Source organism: Cetorhinus maximus, chromosome 12 (genome assembly GCF_964194155.1).
Source record: "Cetorhinus maximus chromosome 12, sCetMax3.hap1.1, whole genome shotgun sequence".
Taxonomy (NCBI): domain Eukaryota; kingdom Metazoa; phylum Chordata; class Chondrichthyes; order Lamniformes; family Cetorhinidae; genus Cetorhinus; species Cetorhinus maximus.
Window position 1 is genome coordinate 75,738,319 of NC_135890.1, and position 19,502 is coordinate 75,757,820.

General features: G+C 40.3%; 1 protein-coding gene across 1 annotated transcript in view; it reads right to left on the reverse strand.

Moving 5' to 3' along the window:
• Nucleotides 1–19,502, reverse strand: part of lztr1 (leucine zipper like post translational regulator 1) — a 109,700-nt gene that overhangs the window by 49,967 nt on the left and 40,231 nt on the right. Inside the window, exons 8-10 of the mRNA XM_078553919.1 lie at nt 18,335–18,474; nt 11,747–11,948; nt 9,898–9,942 (exon numbers count right to left, since the gene is read on the reverse strand). Of these exons, the coding sequence (XP_078410045.1) occupies nt 9,898–9,942; nt 11,747–11,948; nt 18,335–18,474 (387 nt within the window). The remainder of the gene's footprint in view (nt 1–9,897; nt 9,943–11,746; nt 11,949–18,334; nt 18,475–19,502) is intronic.

A 19,502-nucleotide genomic window follows, 5' to 3' on the forward strand; every position in this document is an offset into this window, starting at 1 on the left:
GAAACCCAGAAAGCGCAGTATGAGCTCTGACAGTGGACCAGAAAGTGATCGTGACCCCAGAAAAAAATCACGGACTTGCGAATAGGGTTCTGCGCGCATGGGAGAAAGATCATATAGTAGTAATCCAGAAAGAGAGAGCTTAACAAGAACGAGGACTAGAGAGCAAGCTAGGAATGTCAATAGAAGTAGAAGTTCTTACGACCGAGAAATTTTAGTAGCTGCTAATAAATTGGAAAATAAGCTGACAAGGGAAGCCAAGCAGGGCTGGAAAGAATTTTGGGGTATATACTGCATTACCTGACAGGGGACAGCCAACCTTATCTCACAGATGGGTCTGGACAGAAAAGGTACTCCAAGGCGACAAATATAAGGCTAAAGTGAGATTAGTAGCCCGAAGCTTTGAAGAAAGACTTGGATATCAAGAAACTATAATATCTTTCATAATGTTATTGTAGGCTTATGGGTGTGAGCATGGATGGTTCTGTCTGTGTGACTGATTTAATTGAATTGGAGTTAGATGGACCGCAAGGTTGAAATTATCAAAAGAGTTAGGTGTAAAGCCAGACTTTTGAAATGGAGATGGATAAGCTAGGATGAGGGTTCCACAGAGAAGGTGTGAATGAAATTTGCATTTTAAAATAAGTGGGGAGTTGTTTGATTTTCAAAGGGATGTTTATAACTACCAAGGTAAGCAAGGCCTAGTACTATGTTTATTTTTCCCAAAGGTACTGACCATATTGACAACATGAAAGATTTTTATATTATGGGAAAAGTAAATTTCCAAAGACATGAAGAACAATGGGATTTTACAAATTAAAGAGAGAAAACATATATAAAGAAGGATGGAAGGCTGTGTGTGGATGGCCATGTAAGATCTTGTTTACAAAATTGTGAGGGGTATAGACAGAGTAAACGTGAGTAGCCACTTTCCACTTAGATTAGGAGAAATAAACACGAGAGGACATGGCTTTAGGGTGAAAGGGGAAAAGTTTAGGGGGAGCATTAGGGGGAACTTCTTCACTCAGAGAGTGGTGAGAGTGTGGAACGAGCTACCATCTGACGTGGTAAATGCGGGCTCACTCTTAAGTTTTAAGAATAAATTAGATAGATACATGGATGAGAGAGGTCTGGAGGGTTATGGACGAGGTGCAGGTCAATGGGACTAGCGGAATAATATTTTGGCACAGACTAGAAGGGCCGAATGGCCTGTTTTCTGTGCTGTAGTGTTCTATGGTTCTATCTGAAAGGATGCCAGCTGAAGCAGCCTTGGGAAAAGCCTCTATCCACTTTTGTAGAAGTCTGTGTTCAGTAACCAAAGTTGGAAAAGTCTTTGGAATTCCACTGTTGAATGCGTGCTGTGGTAAGCTTGCTGGATTGCTTATTTAAATTTAAAATCTATTCTGGACTATTGCCTTAAAGGTGGTGCGTAGTTGGGAGTCAGGTTAATTAGGAATTTTTGGATTTATTCTAATATTCAGAAACTGTAATCTTATGTCTGTTTGAACTCTTTTCATTTGTTAATAAACGTTTTAATTTAATTTTTAAAGTCACTAAAGGTGTTACTGGACTCACTACTTCTGAATTCAGTGCACAAGTCTTCTGATAATAAATACAATTTGCAAAGCCATCGTGATAGTGTGGCCAGGTTTTCCTTGTGGATTTGGTCTGCCTGGCACATACCACCTGCTACATCATAACAGGGATCAGGATGTCAGGGTGGACTCTCCTACTGTGGGGAAAGTGAGTTTGAAGAATTTTTTTTAGCTACTTTGTCATCATATTCCTAGGAGTGCAAATTGATTGGCATAAAGGCTGTGTTTTTACAGGGGGGGGGAGTTTCAAAGGGAAGTTTTGTCGAAACTGCCCAAAGAAGCCGGTGATGTAGAAGGAAAGCTGTGGAAATTGAACAAGTGTGTTCATGGATTGAATGGTGCATCAAGAGTATGGTATTTTTCAGTGAGGTTCTGTTCTGTTGAAAACAGGTTACATTCAGTTAAAGGCAGACCCTGCGATGTTTTACTGGTACCATAAGGAGAAACTAGCTGGAATCTTTATCATGCATGTTGATAATTTCCTGTGGAAAGGCTCTGTAGAATTTGAGCAATGGGTAATCAAGAAGATAGAAGGAATTCATGGTCAGAAGTCAGGCTTCAGGGCGTTTAAATGCATAGGTTTGGACATTAAGCAGAAAAAATCAGGAGTGACATTGAATCAATAACATTTCCTAGATAAGATTGATTATATCCCAATAAGTCAGGTTAGAACCTCACAAAAAGAAGATCCTGCTTCCAAGGAAGAAACAGTTGAGAAGTTTGATTTGGGCAGTTGAACTGGTTGTGCACTCAGACTAGACCTGATGCTAGTTATGATGTGTTGGAGCTGAGTACTATGATGAAACACACTACAGTTGAGAAAGTTCTGAGAGCAAATAAAACATTAAAGAAGTTAAATTCAGAAAGATGCACACAAGTTTTCAGCCTTGGGTGGACCAGGAGATACGAGGTTGGTCATTTTTAGCGATGCTTCACATGCTAATCTTCCAGATTCTAGCACAGCAGGGTTTATCATATTCTTGGTAAGAAAATGATAAATGTTGCCCGCTGGTTTGGGAGGCCAAGAAAATAAAAAGGTTAGAGAAAAGCACCTTAGCAGCTGAAACATTGGCATTAGCAGAAGCAACACATATGGGAGTTTACTTATCCAATATAGTGACAGAATAGTATACAAGGGGCAAAGTGAGAAAAGTTTGTCCGTAGGATGTTGTGTTGATAACCGGTCTCATTTGATGAAAAGTGTTGCTGAAAAAAAGGCTAGGAATAGGCCTAGCCAGCATAAAAGAAGTGTTAGGGAGAAGAGAGATCTCTGAGATACAATGGGTTGACACAAGTCACCAACTATCAGACTGTTTTACAAAAAGAAGTGTCTGCTCTAAAAAGTTACTAAATGTATTGGAAGAGGGATGTCTTATGTTATAATGATGAAATGAAAAAAACCTTTTTTTTGCTTTATAATTGTTTATATTTGGTAAAGGAAATGTGGGATCCATAAATGTAAAAATATGTGACTTTATTTCCTTCTGTTTGTTTAAACAAGAATGTCGTTTAATTTTTCAAAGCTTTAATTTAAAAAGGAGGGGAATCTGTCAATGTACCGTAATCACATTGCATGCCAATTACCTTGTTAAAGACAATTGCTAGTTAAAACGGGTGATGGGCATTGGTTCTCCCATCAAAACAGTATAAATAGATTCAGCTGGAACACTCTGGAGTGGAAGCTACTAGGAAGTTTGTAACACTGGATCAGCAGTCTTGATACTCAACCGGCTTGAAGTGAAAGATGAGCTTTGGACCTGTTCCTCCACAACAACCACTTATTGTGAGTAAATCTACCCCTAAGTCAAATGTTCTGATGTGACCTAGAGTTCTAGACTCCTGCCAAGGTAAACATCCCCCTAGGATCTACCCTGTCAAACACTAAGAATTTTATATTTTTGAATCAGAAATTCTTGGGGATAAAGGTTTAGTCTAGTCTCTCTATCTATCTCTCTACCAACCCCTACCCCATGAGGCAATCCCCTCACCTCAGGAATCAGTCTAGTGAGCCTTCATTGTACTCTTTCTAAGACAAATATATACTTCCTTAGGTTGGGGCTACCAAAACTGTACACAATCCTCCAGGTGTGGTCTCATCAAAGTCCTACACAATTGGAAGGACTTATTTACACTTCAATCATTTTGTAATGAAGGGTAACACATCATTTCCTTTCCTAATTGCTTTCTGTGTCAGCCATGGTTCAGTTGGTGCCATTCTTGCCTGAGTCAGAAGGTTATGGGTTCCACTCCAGGACTTTAGTACAAAAATCAAGGCTGACATTCTAGTGCTAGAATGTTGAAGAGGGAATGCTGCACAGTCAAAGGTATCACCTTTCAGATAAGGCAATAAACTGATACTTTGTCTGTCCTCTCCAGTGAGCCTAAAAGATCCTACCACATTATTTCAAACAGCGTAGGTATTACCCTGGTATCCCCCAATTAACATCACAAAAAGAGGTTGTCTGGCCTTAATACGTTGTTATTTGTGGGAACTTGATGTGTGCAAATTGACTGAATGAATGACTAACATTCCCTACAATACAAAAGTGACTATGCTTCAAAAGTACCTTTTTGACTGTTTAAAAAAAAGTTTAAGATATATGACTGTGATTGGCATTGGTGCAGGAATAGGTCATTTAGCTTTCTGAGCCAGTTACACTATTCAATTAGTCATGGCTGATCTGGACCCAAGTCCATGTTACCTGCCTATGCACATACTCCTTAACAGCTTTGGTGAACAAAAATCTACCAACTTCAGATTTAAAATTAATTGATTTAGCGTTAATGCCCTTTGCAAAATAAATTTCTAAACTTTACCACTTTTTGTGTGAAGCACTTCTACACTCCTGAAAAGTCTTTTTTTAAGACTATGTATGCCCCCTTGCTCTAAACTTCCCATGCAGTAGAAATAGTTTCTCTCAATCAATGCAGCCCCTTTACTTGAAAACTTTGATCAAATCACCTGATAACCTTCAAAATTCCAGGGAATACAATTCTAGTTTGTGTAATCCCTCCTTGTAAATGCACAACTTTGAGAATGTGGTTTACTCGTTCCCTGTTCTCCAGTCCACAGTTCGTAAGAAACATATAACTAATACAAACAAAAAAAAATAGGCCTGGTAGCAATGGGTTGGAGTAATACATTATCAGGGCATTAGTGTCCAATCACAACTGCCTTCCTGAGCAAAAATAAAAATACCTGGAAAAACTCAGCAGGTCTGGCAGCATCTGCGGAGAGGAACACAGTTAACATTTCGAGTCCATATGACTCTTCAACAGAACTAAGTAAAAATAGAGGTGAAATATAAGCTGGTTTAAGGGGGATGGGGGGGTGGGACAAGTAGAGCTGGATAGAGGGCCAGTGATAGGTGGAGATAACCAATAGGACAGAGGTATTGAAGGTGATGATATTATCTAAGGAATGTGCTAATTAAGGGTAGAAAGCAGGACAAGCAAGGCACAGATAGCACTAGTGGGGATGGGGTGGGGTAAAGAAATCGAAATAGGCTAAAAGGTAGAGATAAAACAATGGATGGAAATACATTTAAAAATAATGGAAATAGGCGGGAAAAGAAAAATCTATATAAATTATTGGAAAAAAAGGGGGGTGGGGATGGAGGAGAGAGTTCATGCTTAAAAATTGTTGAACTCAATATTCAGTCCGGAAGGCTGTAAAGTGCCTAGTCAGAAGATGAGGTGCTGTTCCTCCAGTTTGCGTTGAGCTTCACTGAAACAATGCAGCAGGCCAAGGACGGACATATGGGCATGAGAGCAGGGTGGAATGTTGAAATGGCAAGCGACAGGGAGGTCTGGGTAATGCTTGCAGACAGACCGAAGGTGTTCTGCAAAGCGGTCACCCAGTCTGCGTTTGGCCTCTCCAATGTAGAGGAAACCGCATTGGGAGCAACGAATGCAGTAGACTAAATTGAGGGAAGTGCAAGTGAAATGCTGCTTCACTTGAAAGGAGTGTTTGGGCCCTTGGATGGTGAGGAGAGGGGAAGTAAAGGAGCAGGTGTTGCACCTTCTGCGGTTGCATGGGAAGGTGCCGTGGGAGGGGGTTGAGGTGTACGGGGTGATGGAGGAGTGGACCAGGGTGTCCCAGAGGGAACGATGATCCCTACGGAATGCCGTCAGGGGGGGGTGAAGGGAAGATGTGTTTGGTTCGATATGGTGGGGGGGAGGATGAGGATATTGTTGGGGGGCGGGGGGGAATGAGGATATTGTTGGGGGGGGGATATTTGGGGGGGATGAGGATATTGAGGGGGGGGGCGGGGAGGATGAGGATATTGAGGGGGGGGTGGGGAGGATGAGGATATTGAGGGGGGGCGGGGAGGATGAGGATATTGATTGGGGGGTGGGTGGGGGGGGTGGGTCCTGGAAACAATGGCTTGATGTTCAGTGGTGGGGTCATGGTCCAGGGGGAGGTAGGAGGAAGTGTCTGCGAGTTGATGCTCAGCCTCTGAGGTAGAGGTCAGTGTGCCAGACAACAACAGCACCACCCTTGTCAGCGGGTTTGATGACAATGTCAGGGTTGGACCTGAGAGAACTGAGTGCAGCAAGTTCAGAGAGACCGGTTAGAGTGGGTGAGAGGAGCAGAGAAATTGAGACGACTAATGTCACGCTGACAGTTCTCAATGAAAAGATCAAGAGAACGTAAGAATCCAGAGGGAGGGGTCCAGGTGGAGGGAGTATTGATATCGTATGTGTTTTTGTTTGGAGACTTAGCATTTGCCCAGAAAGAGAATTTGTGGGCGATAGCATTACTCCCTGCGCTGATTGCTTTTACTCTACTTTTGGCAGATAATTGAGAAATCAGAATTGTCACAGGTCTGCCTTCTCATCCAGGAAATTGTTTTACAGCACAAGGATATCAAAAAGAAAGAAATTGCATCATATTTTAATCTGTTGTTTCTACAGTAGCTGAATCTTTATGCCTGCTTGGCTCAACCACTGAACGCACCATCCAACAATGCTCCAGGTTTGCTTGAATCAAAACTTTCAGCCATAATGGTGAAACATGATTTACTTCTTGTGATAATGTGAAAGCAGTAATACTTCTCTGCCACTGGATAGTGCTAGAATGCTGCATATGAATCATCCCTGTAGATAAGTACTGAACTGTATCATGGTCATACTCTGGGAAGCAACTAGCTTTTCTCTAAGGTACTGAGCCTATAACCCGCTGATGTACACCAAGCTCATTTAATGCCACATGGATAGTACACTTGAGCTTAACTAAAATAACTGAGACTAGATTGTCTACACCAACACAACCAATAACTTTTACCCTTTCACTTCCAATTATCATGCAAGGTGGGAATGGGGGTCTGGCGGTGGGAAACAGACAGTTGAGAACGCCCAAGCAAGATTAGTTCTAGTCAAGCTCACATTTCTCCATTTATGAAATGTGGGTGTTACTGGTAAGGCCAGCATTTATTGCCCATCCCCACTTGCCTTGAGAAGATTCTCTCCTCCTTGAACTGCTGCAGTACATATGATGAAGGCACTCTCAGTGCTATTAAATAGGGAGTTTCAGGATTTTGACCCAGTGATACTGAAGGAACAGTGATGTAGTTCTAAGTCAGATTGGCGTGTGAGCTGGAAGGGAACTTGTAGATGGTGATTACCTTAAGGGGCTGGTCAATGGAATGACCGAACAAATACAATGGGCAGAATTTTCCGGCCGGCATGCGGGGGCGGGCCTGACATGCTGATGCGTAAAATGACATGTGATGATGTTGGGCACATGTCCTGACATTATCGCGATATTTCGTTCATTGAGTGGTGCCAGAGTCGGCTGCGCGCCTGCTGAAATGTTAAGGGCTTATTAAGGCCAGTACGAAATTAAAGTATTTAAGAATGCTGCCCATCCAACCTCAAGGTTGGCTGGTGGTGGGTGCGCGCGGATGAAAAGCCCAAGTGGCCTCTCCGTTTTCCAAGAAACTTCATCCACGGGCAGGATGAGTTTTCCTGAAGCTTTTATAAAACAAATAAATACATTTTCCCACCTTTTACAAACATGTCCCAACTCATGTGACACAGTTGAGGGAACAAGTTTTTAACTCTATTCTTTAATTTTTTTCAAATCCATTCAATCTCCCTGAGGCACGGAGCTGCCTCAGGGAGATTGCTGTGCTCTTTCACCCGCCCCTGCCTGCCATAGGAAAAATCTAGGCCAATGTTTGCTTGTGTCCACTTGTTTGGAATTTATTGATGCCAGGAGTGTGCTGGAACAGTCTCCGCTTGCCTGGATGATTGAAGCCACAATAACACTTAAGAAGCTCGACACCATCCAGGACAAAGCAACTTGCTTCATCAGCATCCCATCCACTACCTTAAATATTCACATCCTCCACCACAGGTGCACCTTGGCAGCATGTCGAAGATACACTGCAGCAACTCACCAAAGTTCCTTTGACAGTACCCTCCAAACTCCTAAAAGAGCAAAGGTAGCATACACATGGAAAGACCACCACCTACAAGTTCCCCTCCAAGTCTCACACCATGAATGAATAAAAAGAATCTATCTGAATTTTACAATCTGTAACTGGTGAATGACAACTTCAGCTAGGACAGCCTTCAAAGTCCAAGTGCAGCAGGGATGAAAAATGCTTAGGTCCTCTGCATTTCCTCCAAAATCCCAATTGAGTTGAAGCTCCTAACCTATGAAGACTAGATGTCAAAACAGATAGTTCAGAACTCACGGTCTTGCACTGTAAAGCATACCTCTGGACCATATGCAAGGTCCAAAACTAATTGTAAGGCAGATTTCTGATAAAAGGAAAAATTGTTCAGGATATTAATGTTCCATTTATTACTTCTGCCATCCCATTCCAATCAATCTTGCTAACAGCTCAGATAATGGTCCAAGGTTTCATAAAATGTGAAGCTTTAATGCTTCAAAACAAATAAATCAAGTCCGAGTGAACCATATTAGTATAGCAATCTTATTCCCAGAGTTGCATTAAAGCAGTTTGTTGAGCCTCAACTGAGTTAAATGTTTATGAAGTCCATTACTAACTGTTGTCTTTGGCAACTACATTCAGAGATTAACCTTAAACTGTGTGAGAAGACCATGATAAGCTAAAACAACAAAACTAGTAAGTATGCTTTTACTTTCGCTGCTTTAAATAAGCTAGTGTGAATCTAGAGCAGTGAAAATGCCAGACCACAGAAATCTGCATTACAATTCATTTAGACTCACTGCCACCATTGGATGTATCCACATTTGCACAGAAGACTACACAGGAGTAACTGGACTGTGGCCCCATTAGTGTGTGGCATATATCAAACGTGCCAAATGCATCATAGTTTCCACATTTCAGAACGCACTGTAAATCCTTTATCAAGATATGGTCTAAAATCCATACCTGCAATGTCACTGGTGATCTGCAGTCTGTGATTGGAGTTTCTGAAGTCAGTGTTCCACCTCTGCTTTTTTTGGGGGCTAATGTTACTGTGGACAGTGCTCAAATTCTGATAGAGATATCTTTAACTTACCAAAACACAAACGCGAAATGCAGTTCACAAAGAATAGGCGAATGTGCTGCAGCAATAAAGACTCTGGCCTCAAGTGCAGAAATAGAATATTAAACCTTTTTTGACACAAACACCACAAAAAATTATCTGTCTGTATCCCATTCCTCCCAAATACATTCAGTTTCCCTCCTTCAACTGGTGTAACCTGTCAAACTGTGCATGTTCCCAAAAACACTGAAGTCACGGGATAAGTCTTTTCTTTATATAAAAAAAGTGTCGCACTGGTTAATAGCCATATAGAATTACACTGTGCCTCCCTCACCACAATAAAGTAACTGAAGAAATCATTATCTTGAACCCAAAGGCTCTGAAGAAACATTCTGTACTGTAACTAAATGTTATACCTCTGACTTAATGCCAAAACAAACAAATTTGCAAGACTGCTGTCTCTTCACTTTCAAGAGAAGGTGTGTTGTTAATGAAAGTGGTAACACAAAACAATGGTTTTAAGGTTCTGTGTACAGATAATGGCTGTTCTTCCTCTTCCAGAGGAAATACTGGGTGTAGAAAATGACAATACTTGCAACTGATGAGTGAACAAAGAAGCTTCCTTAACCCATGGGAAACATGGAAATATTGTGAAAAGTCAACCTTTCACACTGTACTAGTTTCAATCCTGGGGCAATTTGCAATCTGGTAGGTCATAATAACCTCCCTGTTCCCTCCCAAACTTTGCATTAATTTCCTTAGAAACTAGGAGTCAACTCCACAAATTCAGTGTTTTACACTTGCATGAAGTGTAACACTAGCAGAATAAGCAACTTACCATAAAATCCGGATCATATGTTGCCTCTGTGTATAAGTTGCTCCCCTGTATTTTGAAGGCAGTAAAACATAGATTAAGTTAGATTTACATAATGGAATATTATGGCATGTATAAAATGGCATGACATACAGGATCATATTAGATAGAACATTACAGGGAGATTGTATAGGAGGCAACATGTTTGGACTATAAACGGCACAGGCTGGTTGGGGCGAATGACTGTTTCTGTGCTGTATATTCGATGTAATATTATGATCAGCAGTTTTCCATTAGATGGAAGTTTTTTTTTATCTGCAGTTCTCATCTTTTCAACCTTATAGCACAACAACGCACAAGTGTTCAGGCTTGAATTTACAGCAAAAAGTTTCTACTTTACTGCATCCAGGAAACATTCTGCAAACAGAACGCTGAATGATGTTCAGTTTTGCTATTTCAACAAATACACTGCCGAGTGGTGAGCTATGAAATGGAGTTGGGGAAGATCCTGGGCACATCATGAGCTTGCTTAAAACCCCAAAATAATAAGCGAATAAAAAATTGTAAATGTTAGATACAGAGATCAGTCATCATCTGTAAAGTGAAAGATGGGTTTTAATACACCTGAGAGGTCATAATCTGTTTTTTCTCTTCTTGGATGTCAACGATTTGTGCATTTTCTGTTTTATTCCAAAATTACAATCTTGGTTTGACCGTCTGCACAATGCTCACACCCCTCCACTAACCAGTGAGAAAGGAGAGATCCCCCTCACTTACACTCTCTCAGCAAAGTATTAAAACCCCTACTGAACAGGTAACTGCAAGCGCTTTCTATTAACCAATGTAGTCAGGGACATATGAAAAACTGAATTTCAAGAGTAAATTAGATGCTTTGGAGGACTGTCTGCTATCTGTGCTGTGTTGTTCTTGAATAGATATGACCAATTGTTTGGGTCAAGAAAAACACAATCTAGAAACTGCAATTTTTTTTTGACGTGTAAAGAACAGTGAAATAAATGAAAGCACTTTTTTATGTCAAATACAAAAATATTTACCATCACATGTAAAATTAATCTTTTGAAAATGTTCTTTGCACAGATGTGTATTCTCCAATGTACAAAATGAAACTTCCTCTGCAAACTTAAAATATATTACAGCTATTGTGTTGTGCTATGTAGTATAATCCAGAAAGCAATACTATGTGTGAGGTTCAGAAAACTTGTTGGTGCTTTACAAATGTCTGCATCAAATAGCTCAATTTAGGTCCTGTGCTCTTCATTAGCAAACTGAGAACTTCCTTGAATTACTACAAATAACTTGGGCAATTAAACAGGGCAGCAATCTACGCAAGAGGCATTGATTTTGCACTTGTCAACATCTTTTAGAAGACATAATGAACCAATATGAACTAGCTACATTAACCATGATCATTGAATTAAAACAAAACTCACCAAAGACATCTAAGAGTTACCAAAGGGCTTTTATATTTAAGAGATATGTCAAAAAATAGTCACATCCCTGAAAGGTGCAATTGGAAGAAAGAGGAATTGTACTGTAAAGCTAAAAGCAGGTCATAAACAATGTGTGCTCTCACTTGCACTAAAGGCACGAAAGTAACCAATGACAAGAGGAAAAGAAGTGAACACTGCCCATGGGCAGGGGTACTGAGTTAAGGGAGGGGCAAGGAAAGATTCTACATAAACGTCACTTGCTGCCAGGAGTCATGAAACAAATGTAAGTTATTTCAAAGAGCATCTTTTACAAATTAAAATTGTTTGAATTAGCTACCCTTTAAAAACTGAAGAAATAAATTAAATCACGCCCTATCAATTAAAATATTTCAAAACTTAATTGAATAGAGTACTCAACTCACCTCACTGTCTGGGCTGGGTTGAATGACCTCCCATGTCTGAGAGTCAACATCATAGCAATGTAGCTCATTAGGCAATGTGTTATCTGCAGCACCGCCAAACACATAGAGATGTCGGTCAAATGCCACCATGGTGTGGCCATATCTCCTTTGAGGTGGGGGAGGGGAACCTCGGAGTAAGTGTTCAGTGGGAATTCTTGTCCAACTGCATAAGAACACAAATCAAATTTAAATTATTTGCAATTAATGACAACTTAAAAAAAAACTCAAGTAGTGCAAGTTATAGCAGCCATTATACAACTTTAAGTTTTTTTATTTGAGTATTTCATAATACTGGTATACAATAACAGAAGTTCAAAATTCAATTTCATTAAAACAAACAGGCAAGAGCTTTATCTAATTCTTCAGCAACCTCATAACAGAAAACAGCAAAATATATATTTTTCAATGGCAAATGTACAAAAACTGCATTATAGCGCACACCCTATTTATGTATCATTTGTCTCAGAAACATTCATGACGTTCAGGACTTCATGTGAAAATATGAAATGAGCTCAATTTTAATCCTATTCCATTGTAATCATCTGAATAGAAATGTTATCAAAAGGATGAACAGCCTCTCTACTTCAAAAAGAAAATAAGCAGGACCAGTTAAGAACTGACTTTCACTTATTGCCAATCCTGATACCAGTTATTACGTGCTAGAACCCCAGGCACAACAACTGCTACCATGATTTTGCTAGACTATTATCCTGCCGATATTTTGGGACACATTCACATCTTTTTTCAGAATTATCAGCTACACTCTGATCACGTTGTTTTCCTGTCAGATTTTGTTTCAACTTTCTCATGATGAATTATCTTAATTGCACTGAAGTTCATTTTTAAATGTCAGATATTTAGTCCATCTTTGATGAAAACTAGAGTAAATACATTATCAGAGGATATTGCTTCAATGTGCAAAACGTTATCTCAGCTATATCTATCATATATATTCGATCAAATGATGAAACAATTTTAATGTCCTTTACGCTGACATTCATATCAGGTCAATTTTAAATGTAATCACTAAAATCCCTCCAGTATTGAAAAAACACTTCGATACAAGTAAAGGGGGAAGAAAGAGAGAGTACATTTTGTCAAAAAATTAATTGTGCATTAAAAATATTCTACTTTTAATGAAAGCTTACTTGCTTATTAAAAACAAACCCAGGGAGCAATTTTCTCCAGCTCCTTTTAACACAAAAGAGCCACCAAGGCAGCCAAGATGGACTCGAGCTGAAACCTCGTTTTCATCCATGTTTAGTACCAGACGTCACCTTAGTAAAGGAGTTGAGTCTTGTGCTAGGAACAGCTGCCCAGAAGATCTTTTATAGGCTGATTGCCACTTAAATTGCCTGATGGCGCTCATTAATGAGGCTGCATGGCATTTTGGTGGACAGCCCTTGACCCAACACCTTCCCACTAGCCATGACCAACTGACTGAGAGGAAACAGGACATTGCGGAGGAGTCTGAGCACTACTTAAAGGTATTTCATCTCTTACAGTTCACTTGTAGCTGGAGGGACTTTTGAAACATGCTAGGAGTCTTTCTATATCACACAGTCAAGACTTCACCACTCATTCAACATTTATTCCAGAAATTCTGAGGACTTCACCCAAAAAGTGAATTCTGTGCTTCTCTATCTTATAAGAGTCACCAGGAGAAAAGGAATGCTTGATCATGGATATCTTGCTAAGGGTCCTCTTTGGTCTGTCAGAAGAATGGGAGGAGGACATGAGGCCAAGCAAAACAGCACCAGCTACTGCAGGACAGAGGCCATTCTGCGGGTGCAGGACATCCCTCCTCTGTCAGGACCACCAGTGCCACATCACAGAGCCTGTACAGTTTCTCGCTCGGCCCCTGAGCTATGCTGAAACCCGCTGCTGTGCATCAGTCAGCCTGCTCAGATTGTGTACTAAAATCAGACTTTGAAACAGGCATGCGTTATTAGCATAGCCGCTATTTAGTGCCTGTTTTCACCCTTTGCCAAATAACCCCCTGGTACTTTGTTTTTTTTTCTCCAGGTCACTTTACTGACATCACACACAAGGACAGCTGTATTCGATTTAATGGACTGGCCTGGGAGCAGGTCTGGAACCACCAAACGCAAGGGAAATACGTTACCAGTTGAGTAGGCCATGGATCCACTGCTCAGTCAGTACAGCCATTTTCTAATCGCTGAAAACATGACTTAACCCAGTGTGCATATGCTTTATTTTTAAAAATCTTCACACACCTGTCATCCTTATAATTTTGGTAAGACTGCAAATTTTACGGGAATTATTTCAAAATTAAGGCTGTCAAATAAAAAACTCAATTCTCATATTATAAGCAAAAATTTTAAATCCAATTAAGCTAAGTTGGATTCAAACCCAGGACTCAGAGGCAACTGTTATCTGATCCACTGCATCACCCAGTCCTTCGCATTCTTGAGCATCACGGGTAAGACCTGCATTTATTATCCACCTCTATTTTTCCTGAGGAAGGTAGTGGGATGCCACTTCAGGGGGCAATTAAGAATCAGAGAAATATAGAAACTAGGCGCAGCAGTAGGCCATTCGGCCCTTCGAGCCTGCTCCACCATTCATTATCATCATGGCTGATCATCCAACTCAATAGCCTGCTTCCACTTTCTCCCCATACCCTTTGATTCCTTTTGCCCCAAGAGCTATATCTAACTCCTCCTTGGAAACATACAATGTTTTGGCCTCAACTTCTTTCTGTGGTAATGAATTCCACAGGCTCATCACTCTCTGGGTGAAGAAATTTCTCCTCATCTCAGTCCTAAATGGTCTACCCAGTATCCTCAGACTGTGACCCCTGGTTCTGGACTCCCCCACCATCGGGAACATCCTTCCTACATCTACCCAGTCTAGTCCTGTTAGAATTTTATAGGTTTCTATGAGATCCCCCCTCAGTCTTCTGAACTCCAGAGAAAATAATCCTAACTGACTCAATCTCTCCTCATATGTCAGTCCTGCCATCCCAGGAATCAGTCTGGTAAACCTTCGCTGCACTCCCTCAATAGCAAGAACATCCTTCCTCAGATAAGGAAACCAAAACTGCACACAATATTCCAAGTGTGGTCTCACCAGGGCCCTGTATAATTGAGGCAAGGCATCCCTGCTCCTGTACTCGAATCCTCTAGCTATGAAGGCCAACATACCATTTGCCTTCTTTACCGCCTGCTGCACCTGCATGCTTACCTTCAACGACGAGGACGTACGAGGACACCCAGGTCTCGTTGCACATTCTCCTCTCTCAATTTATAGCCATTCTGATAATAATCTGCCTTCCTGTTTTTGCGACAAAAGTGGATCATCTCACATTTATCCACATTATACTGCATCTGCCATGCATTTGCCCACTCACTCAGCTTGTCCAAATCACCCTGAAGCATCTCTGCAACCTCCTCACAGCTCATCCTCCCACCCAGCTTTGTGTCATCTGCAAATTTAGGGATATTATGTTTAGCTCCACCATCTAAATCATTAATATATATATTGTGAATTGCTGGAGTCCCAGCACCGATCCCTATGGTACCCCACTAGTCACTGCCTGCCATTTGGAAAAAGACCCATTTATTCCTACTCTACATTGATGTGTGGGACTGGGATCATATTAGGCTAAGCCAAGTAAGGACGGCAAGGTTCCTTCCCTCAAAAACATTACTGAACATGTGGGTTTTTTTTATACAATAATCTGACAGCTTCAGGGTCAGGTCACTTCCACTGAACCAGCTTTAATCTCCAAAATTTTCAAAACCGAATTCAAATTCTCAAATGTGGGATTTTAACTCATGTTCTCTTGATTATTAATCCAATCCTTTAGATTACTAATCCACGAAAATAATAACTGAAAGCAAGAGTATTTCCTACATCTTGGATGGAGATAGGTATCGATGTGTTGAGCAGAACATTACTAAATAAGGCATTGGGAGTGTACTATACAGCAATAAAAATTCAGAGGTAGATGACGAAAAGAAATACAAAATAACACCGAAAAAGGACAGCTGCGATGGTGTAACAGGTAGCATAAGATCGCAAAACTTCCTGCTTTCCTGTTCATTTTGTAACAAAACGTTAGTTTTAGTTTAATTTAATCTAAGTTACTAGATTGATACCTGGCATAAGGAAAGGTTGGACAGACAGGGCTTGTTTCCACTGGACTTTAGAAGAGTGAGGGGTGATTTGATTGAAGTATACAAGATCCCGAACGGCCTTGACAAGGTGGATGTCAAAAGGATGTTCCTCTTGTGGGTGAGTCCAGAACTAGGGGGCACTGTTTTAAAATTAGGGATTACCCTTTTAGGGCAGAGATGAGGAGAATTTTTTCTCCGAGGGTTGTGCGACTTTGGAATTCTCTGCCTCAGAAGGTGGTGGAGGAGGAGTCATTGAATATTTTTGAGGCAGAGGCAGATAGATTCTTGATGGGCAAGGGAATCAAAGGTTATCGGGGTTAGATGGGAATGTGGAAATCGAAACAAAAAGATCAGCCATGATCTTATTGAATGACGGGGCAGGCTCAAGGAGCCAAATGGTCTACTCCTGTTCCCATTTCTTATGTTCTTATATCGTAAACAATCTGAATTAAGAATGATTTATACTGGGAACAGTAGCTAGCAGTTACGTTATTTGATGAGCAATCCATAGGCCTGGACTAATGATCCAGAGACAGGAGTTTAAATCCCACCACAATAGTTATTGGATTTAAATCCAGTTTATTAAATAAATCTGGAATAAAAATCTAATATTGGTAATGGTGACAATGTAACTACCAAATTGTCATAAAAACAGATCTGGTTCACCAATGGCCTTTGGGAAGGAAATCTGTCATTCCTACCTGATCTGGCCTATATGTAACTCCAGACCCAAGCAATGTAGGTGACTCTTAAATTCCTTCTAGCAAGCCAGTCAGTTGCCAGGACCTCACTACCAACTTCTCAAGGGCAATTATGGATAGGCAATAAATGCAGGCTTTGCCAGCACACCCACATCCAATGAATGAATAATTAAAAAAGGCTGTAATTGGTGTACTTTGCCAAAACACTTTGGGTCACGAGTATGATCTTCATCTGCACCAAGACTTCCAGGTTTTTTTTAAACAGTCCACTCTTAGAAACAAAATATTTGCCTAACATGGTATTGCTATTGTGCTTAGACGAGTGTGGAGAGAAAGTATACTGGATACTACTTTGTATAAGATGAGGTGCTGTAGTTTGCAACTCGGTGTCCCATTCATGCCAGCACATCTGTTGGAAGCATGGCCTCATACAATAAGGAGGACAGGCCTAAAATGAGACTCTGCGAACAGGAAGGGAGACTTGCTGCACGGTCACTGACCATTTTATTCCTGACAAGGGAATCATCCATCTTGTTCTTAAGTGTTATGTGCAAGCTCCAGTAGTTAATTTAAATGTAAAGGGGAAGTTCAGCAGAATGCTCAGATGCAGCAAAACACAACCAGATAACCGTCATATTTGTATTTGTCAGTTTGCTGCACAGCTTTAAAAAAAGAGGTATTGTTCTTCAAATTATTTTCTTTGAGGTTTGCCAAGTCTCAGTGTCATGTGCAGGGAAATCCATTAGAAAAACTGCAACCACAGTATTATTTAGTAACTGGTCATAAAACCTGAACGTCAATCTATAAGTCATCAGCAATCAGTTAAATGTCCCTTCAATACTGAGCAGCAGGAGACACATCATCTTATCCATAAAATCAAAGTTAGACCACAATTAATTCCCTACCCTTGTGTTGGGCTCTACCAACTTTGTGTCAGCAATTGAAATTTTTGAACCTGTTTTTAGAATAGCCACTTAAAAGAACATTTGATAGAACAAAGCAGAACCTGTTACTCTGCTGAACCACAGCAAAACATTTCAAACAGCTCCAGGTCCTGCCTTTCTGTATGTGATCTAGTAATGTAGCTTCAGTTACATGGCAAACTAATTACCATTGCAAGTGGTGCAGGGCATCTGGTTCAGGTCATCTCGCAAACACTAAATTTCAGAGGGGAGGAGAAGAACTGAGACAGTAGGCTATTACTTTGCTGCAAAGCTGTGTGCTGTAATTAGCAGACATTTATTCATATTGCTTATTTTTAAACAGCTCCAGAAATGGTAGCATGAGCGCAGATATTCCAGTCTTTAAGGAACACACAAGATTAGATTGCAGCCGATACAGGAATCAATTCAGTGGCCAGAAGGCAAAGGCCCTACATCAAGAAACAGGCTTCTTATTGGAAAGTTATATCATACGTTAATGTCAAGTTATGATGAATCTTTTTTCAAACTACAATCATGATTCCTTACATTCAATAAAGATATTTTTACAGCTTCCAACTGGCCAGCTTTGCAGCAAATGTGCTACTGGGTAAGGCAAAGAACTTCTGCATCAAGGTTTGATGAGAAAACAAGAGAGTTCTTCCTCTAAATCACATCTTTCCTGACCCCAGTTTCCTTTCCTTAAAACCTCTGGCATTGTAATAACAATTTCACTCATTTATTAAGGATAAGAGTAATTAGAAAGAATAATTATTGAGCACGTACACTTTTTCCTTGAATTCAAATTGAAAAAGATTATTGGTGATCTTTGCTCCGCTCTGTCCTGAGAAAACAAACATCTTGTCCTTGCAGACAGCCACAGGAAAGTTACAGCATGAAGGAGGGATCTCTCCACTCTGCTCGATCTAAAAAACACAGACAAAGCAGGTCTTTTGAGATTACAGCCTACAGAACTGATTTTCAAATCCAAATTCTTCCAGGACTGTAAATTATTACCTCTCAATTGGACTTTTTTTTTCCACTTAAGAACTTTCAACCTATGCTAATTATAAATGGAAACATTACTGCGTCTTTTACAATCTTAACATGAGTATCCTGCTACCTCTGATTTTTTTATTGTTGGAGAAGGGGGAGTTGAGGATGTTGCTGTTGTAAGTTATATCTTCTCACAGTTCAATAAAAGGATTTCGGCTTTGGTTGGCCATTGGGTCAAGGATGTCACTCAATAACAAGAGCCTTAAGCTCCCATGGACCATGGAGCTGGATACCTCATTGCTTACTCAGTATTTTCTCCTGTACTGGATTCTGATGTACACCAGGCTGCCATACCAACAAATACTGGACTTGAATCCATTTAGTCAGTACACCAGATTGAATCCAATTCTTTTTAATGAAGTGACTGTCCCATGTGTCAAAGTTCTAACTGGTACACAAACAGCACCTAAACAGACACCGCAACAATCATTTAATCGAACTGGATGGGATTTAGCTGTCCTATTAAGCCATCAGATGTTCCCTTGAACACATTAGGGGAAATCTGCCTCAGTGTGAGAAATCACAATACAGTAGCTTTTATTGCGCTTGGAATAAAAGGTTACAGAATAGGGTGGGAGAAAAGCTCTTCTTTAGTCAATAAAGGTCCTCTTCCTCCTAAAAGACAGAGAGAATACTCCTCATTATAACAGAAGCTTTATTACTTGTGGTGGGTTTGTATGAATTCCTTCCTTTATTATCAAGCCATTTCCAGATTTGCTTATTTCCCTAACTGAGATAGGGCACAAAGAATATCAGAATATAATTAAGCAGAGCCAACATGGATCTGTAAAAAGGAAATTGTGTTTGAAAAATCTGTTTTTTTGAGGATGGATAATGTGAAACCAATACATTTGGATGTTCAAAAAGCATTTGATAAAGTACAACACAAGAGGTTATT